Source organism: Xylocopa sonorina, chromosome 6, assembly GCF_050948175.1.
Source record: "Xylocopa sonorina isolate GNS202 chromosome 6, iyXylSono1_principal, whole genome shotgun sequence".
NCBI lineage: Eukaryota > Metazoa > Arthropoda > Insecta > Hymenoptera > Apidae > Xylocopa > Xylocopa sonorina.
This window is the reverse complement of record NC_135198.1, coordinates 8,407,023-8,424,979: the sequence shown is the minus strand read 5'-3', so window position 1 is coordinate 8,424,979 and position 17,957 is coordinate 8,407,023. Positions and strand designations below refer to the sequence as shown.

Genomic DNA, 17,957 nt, shown 5'->3' with positions numbered 1-17,957 from the left:
CGTCTCCTTGGAGGCTGGACGGAACGGTGTAAGCGGAGACTGATTGCCAGGATGCACGTACGCGACCTGCCGTGAAAAATTGCATCGTGTAGCCTCAGAATTGAGCGCGGGAGTTCTGGCTGGTCGATTAAACTAGTTTTTCATCGCCGTCGTGACACCGTTTGGTGCACGTAGAGTTTCTTTTTGTGTAGACTTTACTCGTAAATATATTAGGAAATGTATCAAAAATGGGAAGGTGAAATAGTAGTATTGTTAGAATATAGGCAACTTTAGCGCTCTAATAACATGTTTATTAAAGCTGTTATATTTATGGATCTATTTCTATTTTTCGGTTCATTACCACGATATAGACATATACTTCATTGGATTACTTATCGTATCGTTCTACGATAAAGACGAAAATAGCGGTTACGTATAATTCAGAAGTTCATTCGGTTATGACTATAATTAGACGGTTTAATCCCAATGAGCTGCATTTAATCACTAGCAAACGAGTATCGACTATCATATACAATAATTGTAATTTGTCTGTTGCACTTACTTCAAGTTGATGTCATTTTTTTTTCAGATGTTTCATCGTGCATCCCGCACCGCCCTTCTGCGGTGCACACGCTTTGGAGGTATCCGCGCAGGATGGTTCCAACTTAACCCCGCAAGCCTGTGAAAGTACGTAAAGTCGACCATTTATTTTAATCCTATATAGAAATCGAAACGTTAGACGATATCAATATTCTACTTGTGTCTGGTAAATTTTAGGATCCACCTTGCCGCCTTCCGTCTCAGGGAAATGGATCAATCGTGGAACCTGATGAACGCTGATCACCGGTTCCACCAGCCACGTGCTTCCGTTCTTCGCCCATGCTAACACATAACTCAAAGCCGTCCCTATGTGATACTTCCTGCGCAAGGATATTTTTCGTCAATCAATAATCACAATTACACAGAATTATTCTTAATAAAGATTTAGACTCGAGTATCGTGGGGAGAAAGGGAGAGATTACACAGTCTAGAGGGTAGTAATGGCTCCTGGAGCTGAGGATAAAGTTGAGGGAAAAAATTAACTTACGTGCTTGGTATACATATTGGCATTCTATCTGTTTGCTTGTTCGGAATGGATTCCGGAAAATCGGGTAATCCTATGTCACCAAATTGCTTGTTCGTTGGACAGAGGGCTACTAAACGGACCCCAGTTTCCTCTACAGAATGTTCTTCCTTTATCACGGGGGTATAACGTATCGTTCATTATTTAATTGACATGACTTGACTATATACATTACATTGACTGGCATAAATAGCTAATACCGCGAAATCCCTGGTAATTTCTATAACTGGTTCCTTCTTGCAGTAGATTGGGTACGGATCTTGGGGCCACCCCATGAAACCGAAGATGCTGGCACAGTTTACGATTATTCCACCAGGACCGCCATGATTTCTGCCCAGCAGTTGCAGTCCTACTCGAAGAGTTTTCGCTGTGCCGTTCTGTAAGTATTTATTAGCTCATCGTGATGAGCGAGTTCCTTTTCCTTTTTTTTATATTTTCGCTGCTCACCTCTCGCTTTGTCGAAACTGGGCAATTCGATGGATGTCTCTCTTTATCGAGGTCGTTGAAAAGAATGTGCACCGCTTTGAGCTTGCACAGGGCGTGCTTTAGGCCAGCTGCAAATCGGTAGGGTTTAAGCAAAGAATTGTTAACTTTTAATATAAAAATTCACCTTGAACGTGGCAGTCGCTCTTTATGTCGTAGTGAACGAATAGCCCACGGCCTTTCCCGTAGGAGTTGCACAATTTCTCAGCTGCCGTTTGTCCTTGATCAGGATCGTCGTCAGCTATTACGACGTTCTACAACATATCAGCCGAATGTATTAATTTTTGTTTCTCTTCTCGTTGAATACGATTTTTCGTAATGCTTTGAATTCTTAAATGAAAATTACTAACGCGCGCTCCTTTGCACAAAAGATGATCAGCCGCTGCGAAACCGAAACCTTCAGATCCGCCAATTACTATAGCGTTTTTACAGGACGGTTCAAGAAGTGGCGTGGGCAGAGGGGCGCTAGAATTGAATTCGAATGAAAATTAATGAAAGTCGTTGTTACATAATTTTATCTTTGCGTTCAATTTCACCAATTGCCAGGCTTAATTATTTTCAATTGGTCGTCCCCGGATTTTTTCTTTTTCCGTCGTAGCACGCTGGTAGCGTGAAATTGGCGGCACTCGATCTTTCGCGAAAATCTGAAAGCTTAACGAAGTAATTACCCTGTCACGGATTAATCGAGTGAAAAACCGAGGAAGCAGTTACACGCGTATGCGCACGTATGCATCGAATACGAAAGCGAGGAAACGAAAATCGTCTATACGGCTCTGATCGTTCGCAAGAGAACGTATCGCGTTTGCATATCGCGTAGCTTACCTTGGACTCTTTTTGAGAAGGTTGAAGAAGAACGAGGTTACGCGTCGCGATTGCATGCCGATAGAGTAACTTCGCGTTACAATTTTATTTCGCCAAATGAATATTGCGACTTAAATAGAAAGGAAATAATAGAACTCGGAGATTTTGAAGGTAGCAACGTAAATTTTCAATCGAAACAAGAATTTAGAAATATCCACCGAAAGTTGAACGGTTACATTTTCCATCCGTCAGTGTCACATGCTGACTTTCGTTTCTTCTATGAATCGATAAAGGAGCTTCGTTTGCAGCTGTGATTTTTACAGAATAGCGTCACCCTGATTTGTCCTCTTTTATTTATTACATTCGCTAAATGCTATACATTTTATTGAGTTCAGTATATACGCATATAATAATACATAATTCGAATAGATGGTGCAGTCACTTGTAAAATGGACGGCTAGGTAATTCATCGAAATCCTGTACCTCGACGAGCATAGGAGGTTCTGCCCGACTTATAGTAGAGGTATCACCATTTTCCCCCTTTTCGAGAATTCCAAGGATCGTATCGCTCACACACCGTACTCTGTGAGAATGAATAAATTTGTAAAGAATTTCTACGAGACACAGGAGGATCCTTATTTCACGTTTATCAAAATACCCACGGTTGACAAATCTTTCCCTTTGTATTCTCTTTCAATTTTTCGGCATCGATGAAGTCGAAATAGGTAGCTGAAAACAGTTTCGGACTGAAAGAGGTGTCGGTGAATCCAGGACATACCAACAGCATACGAACGCCGGTTATCGGGTAGAAATGCTGTGTGTAAAAATTTTAATGAAACTTCTAATATAATTGCTTTGGTTTTCGTAAATGTCGACTGTGCGTTATAACTGGCGTTACTTTTAAACCGAGAGTAATTCCTATTACGCCAGACTTTGTCCCACTGTAAATGGGCATGTACTCCCAGGGTTTGAAGCCAAGAGTGGACGCGACATTTAGGATCGTACCGCCTTTACCACCCTTGTGTTTCCCGATTAAATCGATGGCTTTCAGTGTCGTACGGACCAGGCCAGTCTGCAATAATAATTCTTTTCACGGATCATATTTCACTGCACTAATAATTAATATTCGCAATCTCTAACGGGACGAAAACACGAAGCAAAAATAAATTGTCGATGTATAATTCAATTATATGATTGTTTGATAGCTTCTTTGCTCGTACTTACGAAGTTTACGTCAATCATGTGCTGCCAATTCACTTGGGAAAAAATTCCCGCGGAGTTGATCAGGACATCGAAACTTCCGAATAAGTCGATCACTTTACCAAAGCTCGCTATTGAACACACAGAGTTCGCATTATACGTTCGTTTCGCGTTTCAATGAAATGATCTTATACTTTTAATACTCGTTTTGCTTCTTACATTCTACTTGTTCGTTCTTGGTTACATCGCAGGCGTATAAACCTGTGCGATTATCGCCAAATTGTTTCTTCAGCTTGTTTACCGTGGCTTCTACACTCGGACTAGGTACATCAAAAATTGCTACAAACTGTGTAATAACGATGCGATCAAATATTCTCATTTGTTACTTTTCTATATCAGTTGTGCCAGCATTTCCCATAATAACACAGACTAAATTTTTACAGTGCAGAGAAATTTTTCCTACCTTGGCATCGCGAAGCAACAGTTTCTCGGAACAAGACAAACCTATACCGCTCGCTCCTCCAGTAATTACTATAACTTTGTCCTTCACGTTCATTCTTCTCCTAGGTTCGAGAAATTCGCAACTTTTACCAATGTAATGCTGCGTTTCTCCACTTTTGATGGTTGTCTACCCAGCATTTCTTTTAAATAGTCTCGGAATATGATAAGATAAACCAATAATGTTCTGCCTTAATTTGCAAGTTGATAATTTCGAAGGTTGAAACATGTAAAGTAACATCATTGTATGCAAATATATTGCGTGCACATTTCCCTAAGTAAATAGTACATATTGTGCTATGTCGTAATAAATATCAGAATGTGCTCATATCTTCCGTGTGAAAATTTGTGTATTAATCTAAACCAAAACTGCAACAATTGCTTTCGAAGAGGATTCTTCGCGGTACGGTGGGAAAAAGTACCGTTTCGAACGTTGCGGGATAAAAGTTAGGGGAATTCGGAGATATTTAAATCAGTAGCGTAAATGATAAGCGATACGATTTTTGCTATGTTTTCGTAAAAAAAGCTATGCATTTTATTGGCTCTAGGCTTGCAACATACATTCCGAACAGATCATAATAAAACCAACAATTTCCACTAGCTATCGACCGTGCCGTCGATTAAGATTACGCAATGTTATACTCGAATGTGCGATTGATCTTCGATTCTAAATCCCGTGGATCATCTCGTTGCTTATGTATATATAGATCGTAAGATGATTTCCAAATGCGATTATAATCCTCCCAGGAAATCGTCGATCGTTCGAAATCGCTCGTCTCGTCGAAGAAGAAAGAAAGGGAAATGGAATCATCCGACGAGGGTGGGTCGATCCCCACGAGTGACTTTGAACGATCGAGCCGAGTTGACGCACTGCTCGATTCCGGTCGGATTACAATTGTTTGAAAATTACTTATCAGCTAGTCCGTAACGAGAGAGTGATGATGTTCGATCGAAGAATGGACGATTAAAATGTACGATAATTGTGACTTGTGCGTCGAAGACACCGAGTTTTAGGCCTCGATTTCACGTATCTAAACCTATGTTTGATCGTTTGTTTGTATCAATTGGTCGCCTTGAGGTTTAAAAAATTCGTATCAAAATTACGCGTCCACGGTTATGCATGTGCTCTCGGTGGGCAAACCGTTTCGATCAGCTCGTTTCTCGATCCAATCGTCCGCTCGGATCTATAATCTTGTTCGCTGAACTTCGTTGCGTTAGCTTGATTCAGATTGTTTACGTATTTAAGATTCCGTTTCTATTTGCATTCGTCTAAGTATATAAAATTGAATAAATTAAGTTCGTTGATCAAATATCGCTAGATGTTTGCGTAAGTGATCGCAAACGAGAAGCTGAATCATTCGATTTTAAAATCATTTTGTAAATCCTGACGAGTTCTGTTTCACGGATGGAATGAATTGCGTTTAACTAGTATTCATTGGACACGTTTATCTCGAGGTATTTCCCCAAGTCTGGACAGTCATTTAAGTATCGAGCTGTACGTGCAAGTATTTCCCTCAAATTAAAATAAATTTCCTACGGAATTACATAACTAATTGCTTTCGAAACGTGGCATAGATTGGACAGTTACGACGTGCATTCATGTTATTTAAAGCTCGGAGGTCGAAACCTTGTACAATTGCCTTTGAAAACGAAGTCGAATCATGTATTATCGCAATACAATTTAAAATTTCACAGCTGTGTTTAGTATTCGTCAATAATACGTAATCTGCGTGATCGTATCGTCAATAAACCATCGAACAAGGTCCGAACAGAAATTTTCCGCGAGTACAGCCTCCGATCGATGTACCGCTACGATAATCCTAAGCGGGTTGCTTCGAGTGGCTTGAAAATGTAGAAAAGAGAAATGGAAAAGTCCCTCGTGAACTTTCTCTGCCTAGAGACCCTTTCACGCGACTACCTTAAGCGGAGTTGTTCGATTTCAAACTGATCGTTCAATTACAGTTATATCGTTCACGAACGGTGTACGAAACGCTGGCGAAGTGTATCGAGGAAATATTTTACATAGTATCGAATGTGTGTGTGTGCAGAAACGCTGTTCCGATTGAGATCGCTAAAGTCGTCGAGAGAGTGGTATACTCCCTCGAGGACGTTCCTTCCGTTCGCCAATGGGAACCGGAACCAGGCGCCCCGTTTAAATGACCACGTTCTCAGATCGAGCGCTATGCCTTCTAAACCTAATAGGGACGCACAATAACGTAGAAAAGAGCGTTTTCATTATACAAATAATCTCCCGTAATCTTTGGCAATGTGTCTGATGGTCACTTAAATCTAAATCTATATGCGAGTTCTTCACGTCGTCGCGGCCCGCGACGACACTCTCCTGCAACGATCGATCCATCGATCCTTCCCAGTGCTTCATACTTGCCAGGGGTCTCGAGGGCGATTTACGTCCGCTCTGTTTCTCTTCGCCGTTTAATTGTAACCTCGTTACAGCGCGCGTATCTGTCACTCTCGAGGGAGGAAGGATCCACGTGAACCGTCGGCTAATTAGGATCTTAGTGCTTCGGGAATGTGATCTCGCGCGGGGGCTGGTCCTTCTCGACCAGCCAGACGCTTCCGCTCTTGCCTTCGTTCAGTATGTGGATCAATGCCTTCGCCACGTGCTCCGCTCTGAAACATGTTCGTTTACTTTATGCCTCTCGTTTCTCTTCGATTTCCCAAACGATTTAGCTTCGATTTCTGATCGAACTGTTGTGGATTTAGCGTACACGCGCGTTAGTAGAAACGGAGCAATAAAAGAGAAGGATGGTACGATGTTATTGATTGAATCTAAAGGACACGGTATCGATCAGAAATGTATTTGTAAAATTGGTACGCTCTTATTTGTGTACGAAATAGACTCGTACGAAATGGAATATTAAATGGGAACTGAACAGAATTGTTGAATTGAATAATTTGAATTTTAGAAATAATTGTGGTTGCAAGAGAAGATTATGATGTTAAAAGAAAGTGGTCGGCATATTGTTGTACACATATCGAATGTTAAAGGTAGAAATACTCCACTTTGGGGACCTCGGGTTCGCGAAAAAGAACAGTTAACGCTTGAAAATGTTATCATCACCTTGAATGGACAATTATTGTAACGATTTATATTTATTTAAGTTGTTTGTTGAAGCGTTTAGGAAATAATTACCTCTGGGGAACCGAACTGGCGACGTCGCGCTGCCAGGCCTCTACGTATCGTGGCCAGAGTAGCTGTTTACTGACGTCTCCCAATAATTTGCTGTCTGTCGCACTTGGGCACAGTGCCATCACCTTTACTCCGGTTGAATCCACGTGATATTGATGCTATAGTGAACGACAACAACACATAGCCCTATAGTTTGCGATTTTACAAATTTAATGGAAGACAATTGAGTAGTTATTTGAAATCTCATACGCTTCTTCTAGTTCGATAAATTTCTGTGTCTCCTACGTTTATTTTTAATCGTACAATCTTGTTAGATTTCAAATGGAGCGAGTCAATTTCACTGTACGGTGCGAGAAAAATTTCGAACCCGATCGAAGACCGTCTAGCCGAAATATATGAACGCGAACCCTCTTTACAATCCACCGCGTGGACGAAATACTTGATTGCACGCGTGTGTGCGAAGAGAGATATAAGTTTACCTACCCCAAACGCTCTGGTGAAGTTTACGATCGCCGCCTTGGTGGCAGAGTAAATTGGAACACTCGCGTAAGGGTTGATGCTGACGTTGCTTCCGATATTAACCACCGTTCCACCCTGGCCGCTCCTGTTGGTCGCCATAAATCGCTCGGCTAGCAAAGTCCCACGGATCACGCCATTCTGCAATAATTTCAACGAGATCTCTCGTGTCGGTACGCGAGCGAACAAAAACGGAGAATCGAGGAGAGAGAGAGAGAGAGGAGAAAAAAATTGCGGCGAAACTAATGGAAAAATGGAAAACGAATGCTCACAACGTTGATGTCGACTTCTAGCTCCCAAAACCGATCGTTCATGATCCCAGCGTTGTTAACGACGATATCGATGTAGCCGAACGCCGAGGCTGTCGTGTGAAACGACTCTGCGGGCAGAAATTCATCGATTACTTGTTTTAATACCTACTCTTATGCGAAACAGCGAGCTTCGCCAGAGAGTTGAAATCACGAACAATTATCGTATTCTTACCTTCGAATTGTGAGTAGTCTGTGACGTCGCACTGACAGAAAATTACGCGGTTTTTCCCGTACTGCGTGGACAAAGTTTCCGCGAGTTTCTCGCCCTCCTCTGCGTTGATGTCGCATATAGACACCTGCGAATAAAAATGTAACATCGCGATAGAAAATCATGTATCGTTTCCTAAAATAATCGCTCGCGTGCATCGTCGATTTAAATTTTTCAACGTGAATTTAACCCCCTCACGATTTTGTTGCTGCGTACATCGTTGCGCGAACTCGAATTTCCTCAACGTGAAATTATTATTCCGTACATGTCGGTCAGAGAGCAAGATAATACTCCTCCGATGGAAGACGGTCTAAATATAAGCCGGATATTTTCGAGCACGGTGCGTTGAAACATTCATGGAACGATGTATTAAGTCAAGGTTGTATCCTTAAGGAGGTTTCGCGGAGACCCCTATTAATACCGATTTTTTATAGGTATTACGTGTTACGGGGCGAACCCGTATCAACGCCACTTCCCTTAATGAAAACAGCGCTGTAAAGATTTCATTGCTTCCTCGCGCCGCCCTTATCGACTATCCACAAAACTTCCCTCCCCCCATTATCTTTATAATTTTATACAACTCATAGCGTTCCCTTATTCCTTTCTTCTTCTTTCACTTACCATCGCACCTTCGTTCAATAATTCTATGGCGCACGCTTTACCGATACCGGAAGCGGCGCCCGTCACCAGGGCAACTCGCCCTTTTACGTCCATCTTCTTTAATCCTTTGTCGATTACCCGTCTGTAAATGAAGCAGAAAAAAAACAGGAGATAGCGTTATTTATAAATTCTCCGTGCAGAGGAACGGAACTGTAATCACACGAGCCACACGGAGTATTAATCGGACAATTATTTCACTATTATCTACCCCCTCGATGAAAGTTCCAGTCGTCTCGAATTATATTAATAATTCTAAACGGCCAGCGACGATTTAATTATCGACAACCGCACTGAATTAACGATATTCTATCGGACAGATGTTAAACGGAACGAATCCACTTAGAAACTATCCGAATTCCCACGGTGTGGTCAGGTTTCATCGCGAATCCGCTACGGAAACCGCGTCGAAATGACTTCCGGTCCGCTCGGACGCGTGGCCGGTCGCACGGGCGAAATCGAATTCTGCTGTCTCCTGTTACGACTATTTCGTAGCCGACTGCGCGGCGTCGATGGGGATGCTCGGATATAAAAGCCAATGACTCACTGAGCCCAGCTTCGAGGCTAACCGTTTACCACACACTTCGACTCCGGACTCCCGTCGTGCGGTGTCTGCGAGCTGTCTTCCACGAGGAATCGCGTCGACTATACGGGGTGTCCACGCAGTGGCAAAGCAACGTTTCCCTCGTCGAAGGGGGGTGCGCGGAGAAAGATGTACGAGGAACGAGGAACGAGTTGTTCTCGTCACGATCCCCATAGTGGGGTACACTGGTTTTTTATGTGCATCTACTATTTAGCAGAGAAACGGTCGCTGGTAACCTCGTGAATTTTTCAGTCGCGATCAGAGTGAAATATGCAGCAGAATAATTGCAACTCGAATGATTTAAAACGAGCGAAAAGTGGTCATCCAACGTTTCCCCATGAATCATAGATTGTATCTTCCACAGATAATTTGCATAATGGAAATGCGTTCTATTAACCGCAGTGGTAACCAAGCGAAGGCTCGTTACGACCATGGAACACGGAAGCACGATTCGATATCCGTGAACTTGTAGAGTCTGCGAAAGAATATCTCGCGTGTAGCAGGAACAAATACGAAAATGTTGTCGAAAGCACACAGCTTACGTTCGAGAGACTGGATCGTGGACGAAATTCGTCGCACCTCCCTTACGAACATCCGCCGTCGTTAACCACGTCGCTCGCTACCGCGAAGAGGAAAGAAAAAAAGAGGCCGCGATGGCAAAGCAAACACGCAAAGCGGAAGATACCAGGAACACGCCGTGAAAGGGACTGGCGGCGTCGAGGAAGTGGAATTTCACGCGAGCAGAGTGGAGGATCTGAAACGCCCAGCTGTCTGGATCACCCTTCTCGCGCGGGTGAAACAGCACATCGCGCAGCTTCGTTTAATATTGCAGCCGACGTGACACCGGGCAGGCCGTCGCGTCTGCCAGCGGTAGATAAACAGGCGGGCAGGTATCGCCGTGGCGAGCGTCGAAAAAAGGGCCGATCTAAAAAATTCACGACGCCTCGATCGCTCGATATTCCGCGCGAGAAACACGGAGACGGAGGCTGCCGGCTCGCACGCACCTCTCCACTTTCACCTACGCTCCTCCTCGAAAACACTCGACCACCATTAAGCCCCCCTCGCCCGCCTCTGGTCCCGGCCATCCACCCGGCGCACCTTTTCCACCCTCGCCGCCCACGCCGATCTGCCTTTCACCCCCGTCTATTTCTCTCTCTCTCTCCCTCTTTTTCTATCTGTTTCTGGGAAAGTCGAGCAACTCTCTGGGAAACAAAAATCCCCGACGCGGAAAGGCCACGTCTGCGGGAGAGAGCCACAAAGAAACCACAGCCCGAGGCCATCGAGTGATCCCGAGAAAGTGGCTTTGAATATTCCTCGATTCTTTGTGATGAACACTGTGACGCTGGGATTCCACCGTTCGCAGGGTGAAACGAGAGACGTCGGTGGAGTTCCCTGTGGTCCGCGGCTCTGAATCCTGGCTACGCGAACTGTTCGAACTTCTTTCTTTTTTTTACAGCGTCTTTACTCGCCTCTCGACTTGTTCTTCGCTCTGGGGAAAATCTCGTCAGAGTTCCGAGAACGATTCTTTCGGCGAACTTGCGCCGCCGGTTAATATATTTAACCCTCCGCCTGCAATCTGTGTATTTCTTTCATCGTTCCGGGCTCTCGAGAAGTTTGAAAGCCACGCGATAGAATATGAAACTGAAAAACAAGTCGCCAATTGTATATCTAAATTTGCATATTTATGAGACAGAGATAGTATTATTTACGTATCACCTTCTTGGCCTTATCTTTGTAAAGTAATATCACAGACACCAGATATTGTAGATACTATCCATAAATAATCTTGCGCAATATACACTTCATAAATATTTACAATAACACAGCAAAGAATGATGATCGGGCAATTTCTTTTACGTGTATAATTTAGAAGAATTCATCGATTTCTGATATCTATCAACTACAGTATCTGTATTTTAGCGTCGACAAGGTAAAGTAAAATGTAAACTCATCAAATCAGTAGAAACTTCTTCCTAACACTGCATCGAAATATTTCAAAGCGTAACATCTAAATATAGTTAATATCGAGTACAGCGGAATGTCCATTATCCAGAAAACCGCTAACACGTCAGTAAAAATTCACGGTAATAAGATTTCAGTTAGATTCTACTGGTTTCTAGTGAAACCGCAAAACCGACACTTCGCCGGGAAAAATTCGATGTAACAAGAGATTCCACGCAGCCTCCATTTATTTATGTTTTCAACACTAAAAACCAGGAAGCCCTCCACCACAAATCCACCGCGCAAGAGGACATCCTTCAAGATCCATTCTTTACAACCCTATCCGTGAGACCACTCTAAACCCGCCGATAGAAATTGATCCTACAGTACGAAATGTCGCACAGTCTCTACATCTATCTCTATCTACGAGGTACCACAAATTCGTTCAAATTCACCCCCAATATTAAGACCGACACCGACACAAATTTCGCGCTCGTGACAAGGGAAATCCATTCAACCCCTGCTGAATTCGAAAACCCGTCTATCCTGCACGCATCGTTCCATTTTCCTGCGCGGAAAGAGGGAGGGGGGGCGAAAAAAAAAATGTTGAGCGCTCTTCGTCGTCGTACCTTGCACTTGGAATCCTCCCCTCGGCGAGTCAGGCGTCCCGCAACAGGCAGACCGCGGCAGAAAGCGAAACGACCGGTCGAACGTCGACGGCGGGGTGCGCGTGGGTGCGCGCGCGCCTCTGTTCCGCGAGCTGGGTTCCTCGACAAGGTGTGGTTGACGGCCGCGGACGCACTAGCTCGCCGTGCCTCGCCGGCTTTCACTGCCTCCCCGTGAACGCACACACCCCATGGGTGGCTCGATATTGATTGGCGGCGGTCGCGTGCCACGTGACTTTTACGTGGACTGCCACGATGACTCGCGTACAATACGCACGCCTGTACCGTCTTCCTCGTTCTACCTTTCATCCGTGCTCGTTCCACCCCCGCGGCGCGGTGTCTCTCCCTGCGAGCGTCCACCCGCTACGTTTCGGGGTTGTGTACGCTTTGGTGCGTGCGCCCACGCAGCCCTTAACCTTCACCGGTGTGTTTTTGTTTCGCGGCCCCGATATACCGCTGGCCACACGATTTCGATCGGCACCGACCCCGCCCTGTCGTCTAACCAGATCCAGACGATTTAGGGGATGCTCTTTTGCGTTCGTCAGGCTTCTCGACGTTGATTGAGCGCCCGGGGTGCCGTTTCAACGGCGCGCCGCCACCCTCGTCCCCGTTCAATCGTTCCGATAGTTTTACCAATGTTCCAGAAATATTTCATTCACGGGGGATTAGATGGGGGAGGATCGAACGAAACATTGCGTCTGGAGCTTCACGAATGGCGTAGAAGAATTCAACGTTGCTTAAGAGACAGACACGTGTCATGAATTTTAAATTAATTAAAATTGTATAATCACAGTTAAATCCCCTTAAAACAATTACGCATCGTGATGTTTTTCGAAGCTACTGCTTTGTATTCGTTCGCTACGCCTCTCGTTTAGGGTGCGCCGCGCGCGATGGCGAGGGGTTGATCAAGCGTTTGGGGTTGTAGCCGGTATTTTCGTACCGGGTTGTCGAGTTCGAGGGTGGAACGACGCGTTCGAGGGAATTCGCGAATGGAATGCTTGTAGATGAGCGCGCGAGTAGCGAGTGAAAAATCGTACCCTCGGAACACGTCGAGGATCGATCTCGATCGCGTTCGTACCGTCAGTTGAAAGCGACGGCCTTCCTCTGTCATGGCCGCGAACCTCCGGTATGCCGGAGCTCGCATCGTTAACCACAAACGGAAGCGCAGAGGCGAGGACGAAGAGACGACGCGTATCGTCGGGGCACATGGTGGCCAGCGACGAGGGGATCGCGTGGTTCGTCCGCGAGGCGATGGACAGCCGCGGCAGGATCAAGCTGGGGAAGCTGTCACGCAGCCGTATGTCGCGGGTAGCCGTTTCCGTTGCGAAGCTGAAGCAGTGCGTCAGGAAGCAGCCGGCTAAAATAAGGAAATGCATGTGCCTTCCATCCAATTACGCCCTCGTTGAATTCCCCGTGGTCTGGTCCGAGCTTAGGTCTGTCGGTTCGAATCCCTCTCCCCTCGTTCGATAGCCCTTCCACTCTTTTCGTCTGCTCTACGATAGGATGTTTTAATTAACGTGCGCGTACGCGGAGGTTCGCTTGGACAGCGGGACTCGAATTCGTTTCGTAGTATCATGGTTAACGTTTCTCTTCCGCGCTGAAAGAGTTATCTTTTGTCGAGAGCGACGAAAAGTTTCTGTGAATAACTTGTTCCTCTGGTTCTCACTGCTCGAGATCGTGCTTTCCTGCATTAATGCGCGTCGATATTTCAGAGCGAACCAACAGCTGTGCGACGGTGCAATAAGATGCGCCGAGGGCCGCGTTTTCCCGGTGCATCGTGCCATTTTATCCGCGGTCAGTCCGTACTTCAAGGCGCTCTTCATCAACAGCCTGAAAGGCGGGAAAACGGAGACCACGGAGGTCGTGATCGATTCGGTGCCCGGCGAGATTTTCAGCCTGATCCTCGATTACGCTTACACTGGCACGTGTAACGTGAACGACGACAATGTCGAGCAACTTTTACCGTTGGCTGATCAGTTCGAGGTCCTCGGTGTAGTCCAGCTCTGCTGTCAGTTTCTGCTTCAGGAGCTTCGACCAGAAAATTGTTTGGGTATGAAAATTTGACGAGAGCATTCCGTTGTTCCCTTAACTCCACTTTTTATCGATCAGAATTTTCTCCTCGTTTTTATATTTGAGAATGTAGTATGCAAAAAAAGAATGACACTCGAGGTTTTCCTCGCGTAGTAATTTTCAGTGAAATTCCCCCTCGCAGGTATCTTCAAATTCGCGCGGCACTATTTCTGCCTCGACCTGGAAGCGAAGGGCCGGAAATACATTCGCCATCACTTTAAGCGGATACTGCAAGAGAGCCCGGAATTCAAAGAGCTGACGAGCAAAGAACTCGAGGCGATTCTACGCGACGACGAGCTGAACGTTAAAAACGAGGAAATAGTTTTCGAGGCCGTTAAAACCTGGTTGGAGCACGACGTCGAAGAAAGGAGGCCCTATTTGCCTAGGCTCTTGAAATGTGTGCGCTACGGTCTGATGAGCTACAACTACTTCGCGAACAATGTTCTCACGTGGAAGATCATAGCCGAGGATGACGTGAGTGTTCGCCACGATCGATTATTCGAACCGAAAATGAAAAAGAAACTCTTTCTGCCGCTTCGATGCATCTCTCATCCTCTATTATTCTTTATTCGTAATTACTCGAGTGTCTCTCGAATCTCAACTCTCTCTCTCTCAATATAAAAAAACTCATTCAATCGCAACAAACAAAAAAGTTAGCAAGAAATCGTCGTTCGAAAGACCAACCAAAGAAACTAAAATCGATCCTCCTCCCTCAAGCTATGCCGGAAAGTGTTAACCCCCGCCAAACAGTATCTAAACGAGCAAGAAGCGAAGCAAGAAAGCGGTGAGATCGACCTGAAAAACCCGTTGGTGAAGCCTCGCATCCCGTACGAGATCCTGTTCGCGATCGGCGGATGGAGCGCCGGTTCTCCTACCAATTTCGTCGAGACCTACGACACGAGGTGCTGGAAACTTTCCTCCGACCACGGACACGGTTCCCACTATCGTTTGTAGACAAATCGCGTTAACGCATTACGCGACGCGGGAATCTTCGTAGTACCGATCACACGCGAAAGTCGTCGATCAGGGCCTGAGACTCACGTAGTGGTTCGTGTGATGTGAACTCCAGAGTTGACAGATGGTTTCTATCAGTGAGCACGGACGCGACACCGAGGGCTTATCACGGGCTATGCGCTCTGGACAATCTGATCTACATGATCGGCGGGTTCGACGGCAATCAGCACTTCAACACGGTCAAATGCTTCGACCCGGTGACGAGGGAGTGGCGGGAAAGGGCGTGCATGTACCACGCGAGGTGTTACGTCAGCGTTTGCACCCATGGTTCGTTTTCAACCCTTTTCAATCGATGACCGCGTACAGGGTGTCCCTGGCGCGATTCGCGATGTAATTCTGTCGATTTTTATTGCTCATAACACCGCGTGCACGTTCTCGAGCAAACGCTGAACCGATTCGATATCGAAATCACCCCATCCACTGAAACAATGACTCATTCACCTCTCAGGAGGGAAGATTTATGCGCTCGGGGGTTACAACGGCCGATCCAGGATGAGCTCAGGGGAACGATACGAACCGCAAAGGAACCAATGGGAGATGATACCGTCGATGCATCGGCAGAGATCGGACGCGAGCGCTGCAGCGTTGCAGGACAAGATTTACATCGTTGGCGGTTTCAGCGGCCGCGAGGTACTCAATTCCGCGGAGGTGTTCGACGTGGAGACGAATCAGTGGAGCTACATCCATCCGATGATCCATCCGCGATCAGGAGTGTCTTTGGTCGCCTTCCGGGACAGCCTCTACGTCTTGGGCGGCTTCAATGGCTTCATCAGGCTTAGCTCTGGTAATCCCAAAGATGTTGTCAATTCACAGTGACGGGGAAAAAGAATTTTATGATGTACAATGGGCAAGCGTGCGTATTGATATTTGGAAAAAATTGTATAGCTTACGAACTGCTCTTTCTACGATCTCTACCGTACTGGATTACCATTTTGCGGTACAAAAGCTATGATGCACGATGGTAATGTTTCCTTGTTTGAGTATTACGCGGACGATTGCGGCGCGTTGGCGGCCCATTGCGCAGAAATCTGACGCCCCGTGGAAATTAATGTCCCGCTGCAATATCGATCCCCCGATCTCGCAGGGGAGCGTTACAATCCAAACCACTCGGAGGATTGGCACGAGGTTCCAGAGATGTTCAGCCCCCGCAGCAATTTCGCCACCGTCATACTGGACGACATGATATTCGTCGTCGGAGGTTTCAATGGTAACCCAGTCAAATTACCAGTTCGTGTTCTCTGTCGAACGTTCGCGTACCGTCGTGGATGTTGTAAAAACAGCATGTGCGTCTCTCGTTCCACAGGCTCGACGACGATTGCGTACGCGGAATGCTACGACCCGGATAGCAACGAATGGTACGATGCATCACCAATGAACTTGAATCGAAGTGCCCTCAGCGCTTGCGTTATCACCGGCTTAGAGAACGCGCATGAATACTCTTATCACGGCAAGGCACGTGATTTTGGTCAGGGTTAGTGACACGTATAGAGATAAGAGAAAAACGAAAGCGATACTGACAATTTTTCAAAGGTGCGATTAACTGAAAAAAAAAAGAAACAGATAATCGATTGCATAATTTGTGCATTATCACGTCCTGCAACGTGTTCTCTATCTTTCCACGATTGGAATTATTATTTCAGTGGATGAGAATATGGTGCTAGTCGGACGACTAGGCCGCGATTACTTAGCGCAAGACGTGGTACGTGCAGCGTTGAAACTCTGCGTCCACAAAATTTTAGTCAGCTTACTTAATTGTTTTTTATTCACTTTTTTTTCGCACATTTAGGTCAAGCGTCGTCCGAAAATCCAGAGAAAACTGTTCAGGGTGGAGAGGGTGCTATGGAAACGGACGCAAACGTTTCCACCCAGGAAGGGGAAACGGTGAACTACGGTGAACACGTTCAAAGAGAAGTCAGTCCGATGAACGAGATGGCCGAAAGCGTCGGCAATTTTTTAGGATAGTTCGATGGACACTGCTCAGTTTGATAGAGTGTCTGACACTCGGCAACATTTGAAAAGAAAAAAATATTTTTTTTTACAGGCGACTTGCACGAATACGTGAAATCTTCGTATCGCTGTTTTTAATCATGGAAATCGTAGATGCTTTTATTACAAATCGACGTGGCAAAATTTCGTAAAATCTACTTTGGTGGGTGTAAAAGATAGTTACACGGCGGTACAAGATTCCTGCGTATTCGTGAGGCAAAATAAATGTTAAGTTGATCTACTTTTTTTTTTATACCGTGTTTTATACAGAAATTATTGCGTAGGGTGGTTACGCGGGTTTTAACTGTGATTGAGTATTCAAATTTTAATCGGAAAACGATTTTATATGGGGTATTACATTTCTGTTACGATATTAGTTTTTTTTTCCTTTTTTTACAGAGGAAACTTGCGCCTCGCGAAATTTTTTCAGGTTTCCCATTCGCAGGGGTTGCGATTTTATTGATTTCCACAGTAACGGCCAATTCACGTTTTTTTTATTAGATCTTCAAGCATTTCTCCCTCTCTCGTTCGGATAGCTTTTGCTTCTTCCTTTTTACCAATTACTCGAGAGTCGAAATCATTATTACTTTTTAATGCGAATATTTTTCTCGTACCTGCACGTGTAGCTAAACGTAACACATTTCTTTGGTCGAGATCCTGACGTGCTCTGGTCTGTTATTTTAATGGAATAAAATTATACCAGTTATGAAATTCTCTATGTCCTCTACATTTATTCGCGCTCGGATTAATTAAGCGAAACGCAACGAAAGC

At 45.3% G+C, this 17,957-nt stretch overlaps 4 protein-coding genes across 4 annotated transcripts; 1 reads left to right on the top strand and 3 right to left on the bottom strand.

Moving 5' to 3' along the window:
• Positions 1–724: 724 nt before the first annotated feature.
• LOC143424883 (alcohol dehydrogenase 1) lies at positions 725–2,657 on the bottom strand. Its single transcript, XM_076897242.1, has 8 exons — positions 2,408–2,657; positions 2,122–2,229; positions 1,936–2,050; positions 1,713–1,839; positions 1,550–1,656; positions 1,303–1,479; positions 1,067–1,212; positions 725–899 (listed from the first exon to the last, which is right to left on the bottom strand). The coding sequence occupies exons 1-8, from the start codon at positions 2,461–2,463 to the stop codon at positions 725–727; spliced, it is 1,011 nt and encodes a 336-aa protein (XP_076753357.1). The 5' UTR covers positions 2,464–2,657.
• Positions 2,658–3,035: 378 nt separating this feature from the next.
• Positions 3,036–4,170, bottom strand: LOC143424882 (15-hydroxyprostaglandin dehydrogenase [NAD(+)]-like). The gene is made up of 5 exons (XM_076897241.1): positions 4,050–4,170; positions 3,806–3,932; positions 3,611–3,717; positions 3,285–3,458; positions 3,036–3,200 (listed from the first exon to the last, which is right to left on the bottom strand). The coding sequence occupies exons 1-5, from the start codon at positions 4,140–4,142 to the stop codon at positions 3,036–3,038; spliced, it is 666 nt and encodes a 221-aa protein (XP_076753356.1). The 5' UTR covers positions 4,143–4,170.
• A 2,189-nt stretch (positions 4,171–6,359) lies between these two features.
• LOC143424627 (15-hydroxyprostaglandin dehydrogenase [NAD(+)]) lies at positions 6,360–12,190 on the bottom strand. The gene is made up of 7 exons (XM_076896804.1): positions 12,081–12,190; positions 8,892–9,012; positions 8,235–8,358; positions 8,024–8,130; positions 7,719–7,892; positions 7,239–7,393; positions 6,360–6,715 (listed from the first exon to the last, which is right to left on the bottom strand). The coding sequence occupies exons 2-7, from the start codon at positions 8,982–8,984 to the stop codon at positions 6,601–6,603; spliced, it is 768 nt and encodes a 255-aa protein (XP_076752919.1). The 5' UTR covers positions 8,985–9,012; positions 12,081–12,190; the 3' UTR covers positions 6,360–6,600.
• Positions 12,191–13,322: 1,132 nt separating this feature from the next.
• Positions 13,323–17,270, top strand: LOC143424344 (uncharacterized). The gene is made up of 9 exons (XM_076896348.1): positions 13,323–13,549; positions 13,829–14,166; positions 14,329–14,660; positions 14,904–15,088; positions 15,256–15,467; positions 15,649–15,984; positions 16,285–16,407; positions 16,504–16,671; positions 16,987–17,270. Exons 1-9 carry the CDS (start codon positions 13,323–13,325, stop codon positions 17,160–17,162), a joined length of 2,097 nt encoding a protein of 698 aa, XP_076752463.1. The 3' UTR covers positions 17,163–17,270.
• Positions 17,271–17,957: the final 687 nt, after the last annotated feature.

What these genes read in the sequence shown, in the direction of transcription:
- LOC143424344 (XM_076896348.1), top strand. Translation starts at nt 13,323, where the DNA reads ATGGTGGCCAGCGACGAGGGGATCGCGTGGTTCGTCCGCGAGGCGATG. An exon ending in TCGACCAGAAAATTGTTTGG is followed by an intron (nt 14,167 to 14,328) that starts GTATGAAAATTT and finishes TCCCCCTCGCAG; the next exon opens with GTATCTTCAAATTCGCGCGG. An exon ending in GGCACGTGATTTTGGTCAGG is followed by an intron (nt 16,672 to 16,986) that starts GTTAGTGACACG and finishes TCGCACATTTAG; the next exon opens with GTCAAGCGTCGTCCGAAAAT.
- LOC143424882 (XM_076897241.1), bottom strand. Translation starts at nt 4,142, where the DNA reads ATGAACGTGAAGGACAAAGTTATAGTAATTACTGGAGGAGCGAGCGGT. An exon ending in TGTTGCTTCGCGATGCCAAG is followed by an intron (nt 3,933 to 4,049) that starts GTAGGAAAAATT and finishes GTTATTACACAG; the next exon opens with TTTGTAGCAATTTTTGATGT. An exon ending in CAAGAACGAACAAGTAGAAT is followed by an intron (nt 3,718 to 3,805) that starts GTAAGAAGCAAA and finishes TGTGTTCAATAG; the next exon opens with CGAGCTTTGGTAAAGTGATC.
- LOC143424883 (XM_076897242.1), bottom strand. Translation starts at nt 2,463, where the DNA reads ATGCAATCGCGACGCGTAACCTCGTTCTTCTTCAACCTTCTCAAAAAG. An exon ending in CTTCTCAAAAAGAGTCCAAG is followed by an intron (nt 2,230 to 2,407) that starts GTAAGCTACGCG and finishes TTAAGCTTTCAG; the next exon opens with ATTTTCGCGAAAGATCGAGT. An exon ending in TTTTGTGCAAAGGAGCGCGC is followed by an intron (nt 1,840 to 1,935) that starts GTTAGTAATTTT and finishes GATATGTTGTAG; the next exon opens with AACGTCGTAATAGCTGACGA.
- LOC143424627 (XM_076896804.1), bottom strand. Translation starts at nt 8,984, where the DNA reads ATGGACGTAAAAGGGCGAGTTGCCCTGGTGACGGGCGCCGCTTCCGGT. An exon ending in TATTGAACGAAGGTGCGATG is followed by an intron (nt 8,359 to 8,891) that starts GTAAGTGAAAGA and finishes TTTTATTCGCAG; the next exon opens with GTGTCTATATGCGACATCAA. An exon ending in TAGAAGTCGACATCAACGTT is followed by an intron (nt 7,893 to 8,023) that starts GTGAGCATTCGT and finishes AAATTATTGCAG; the next exon opens with AATGGCGTGATCCGTGGGAC.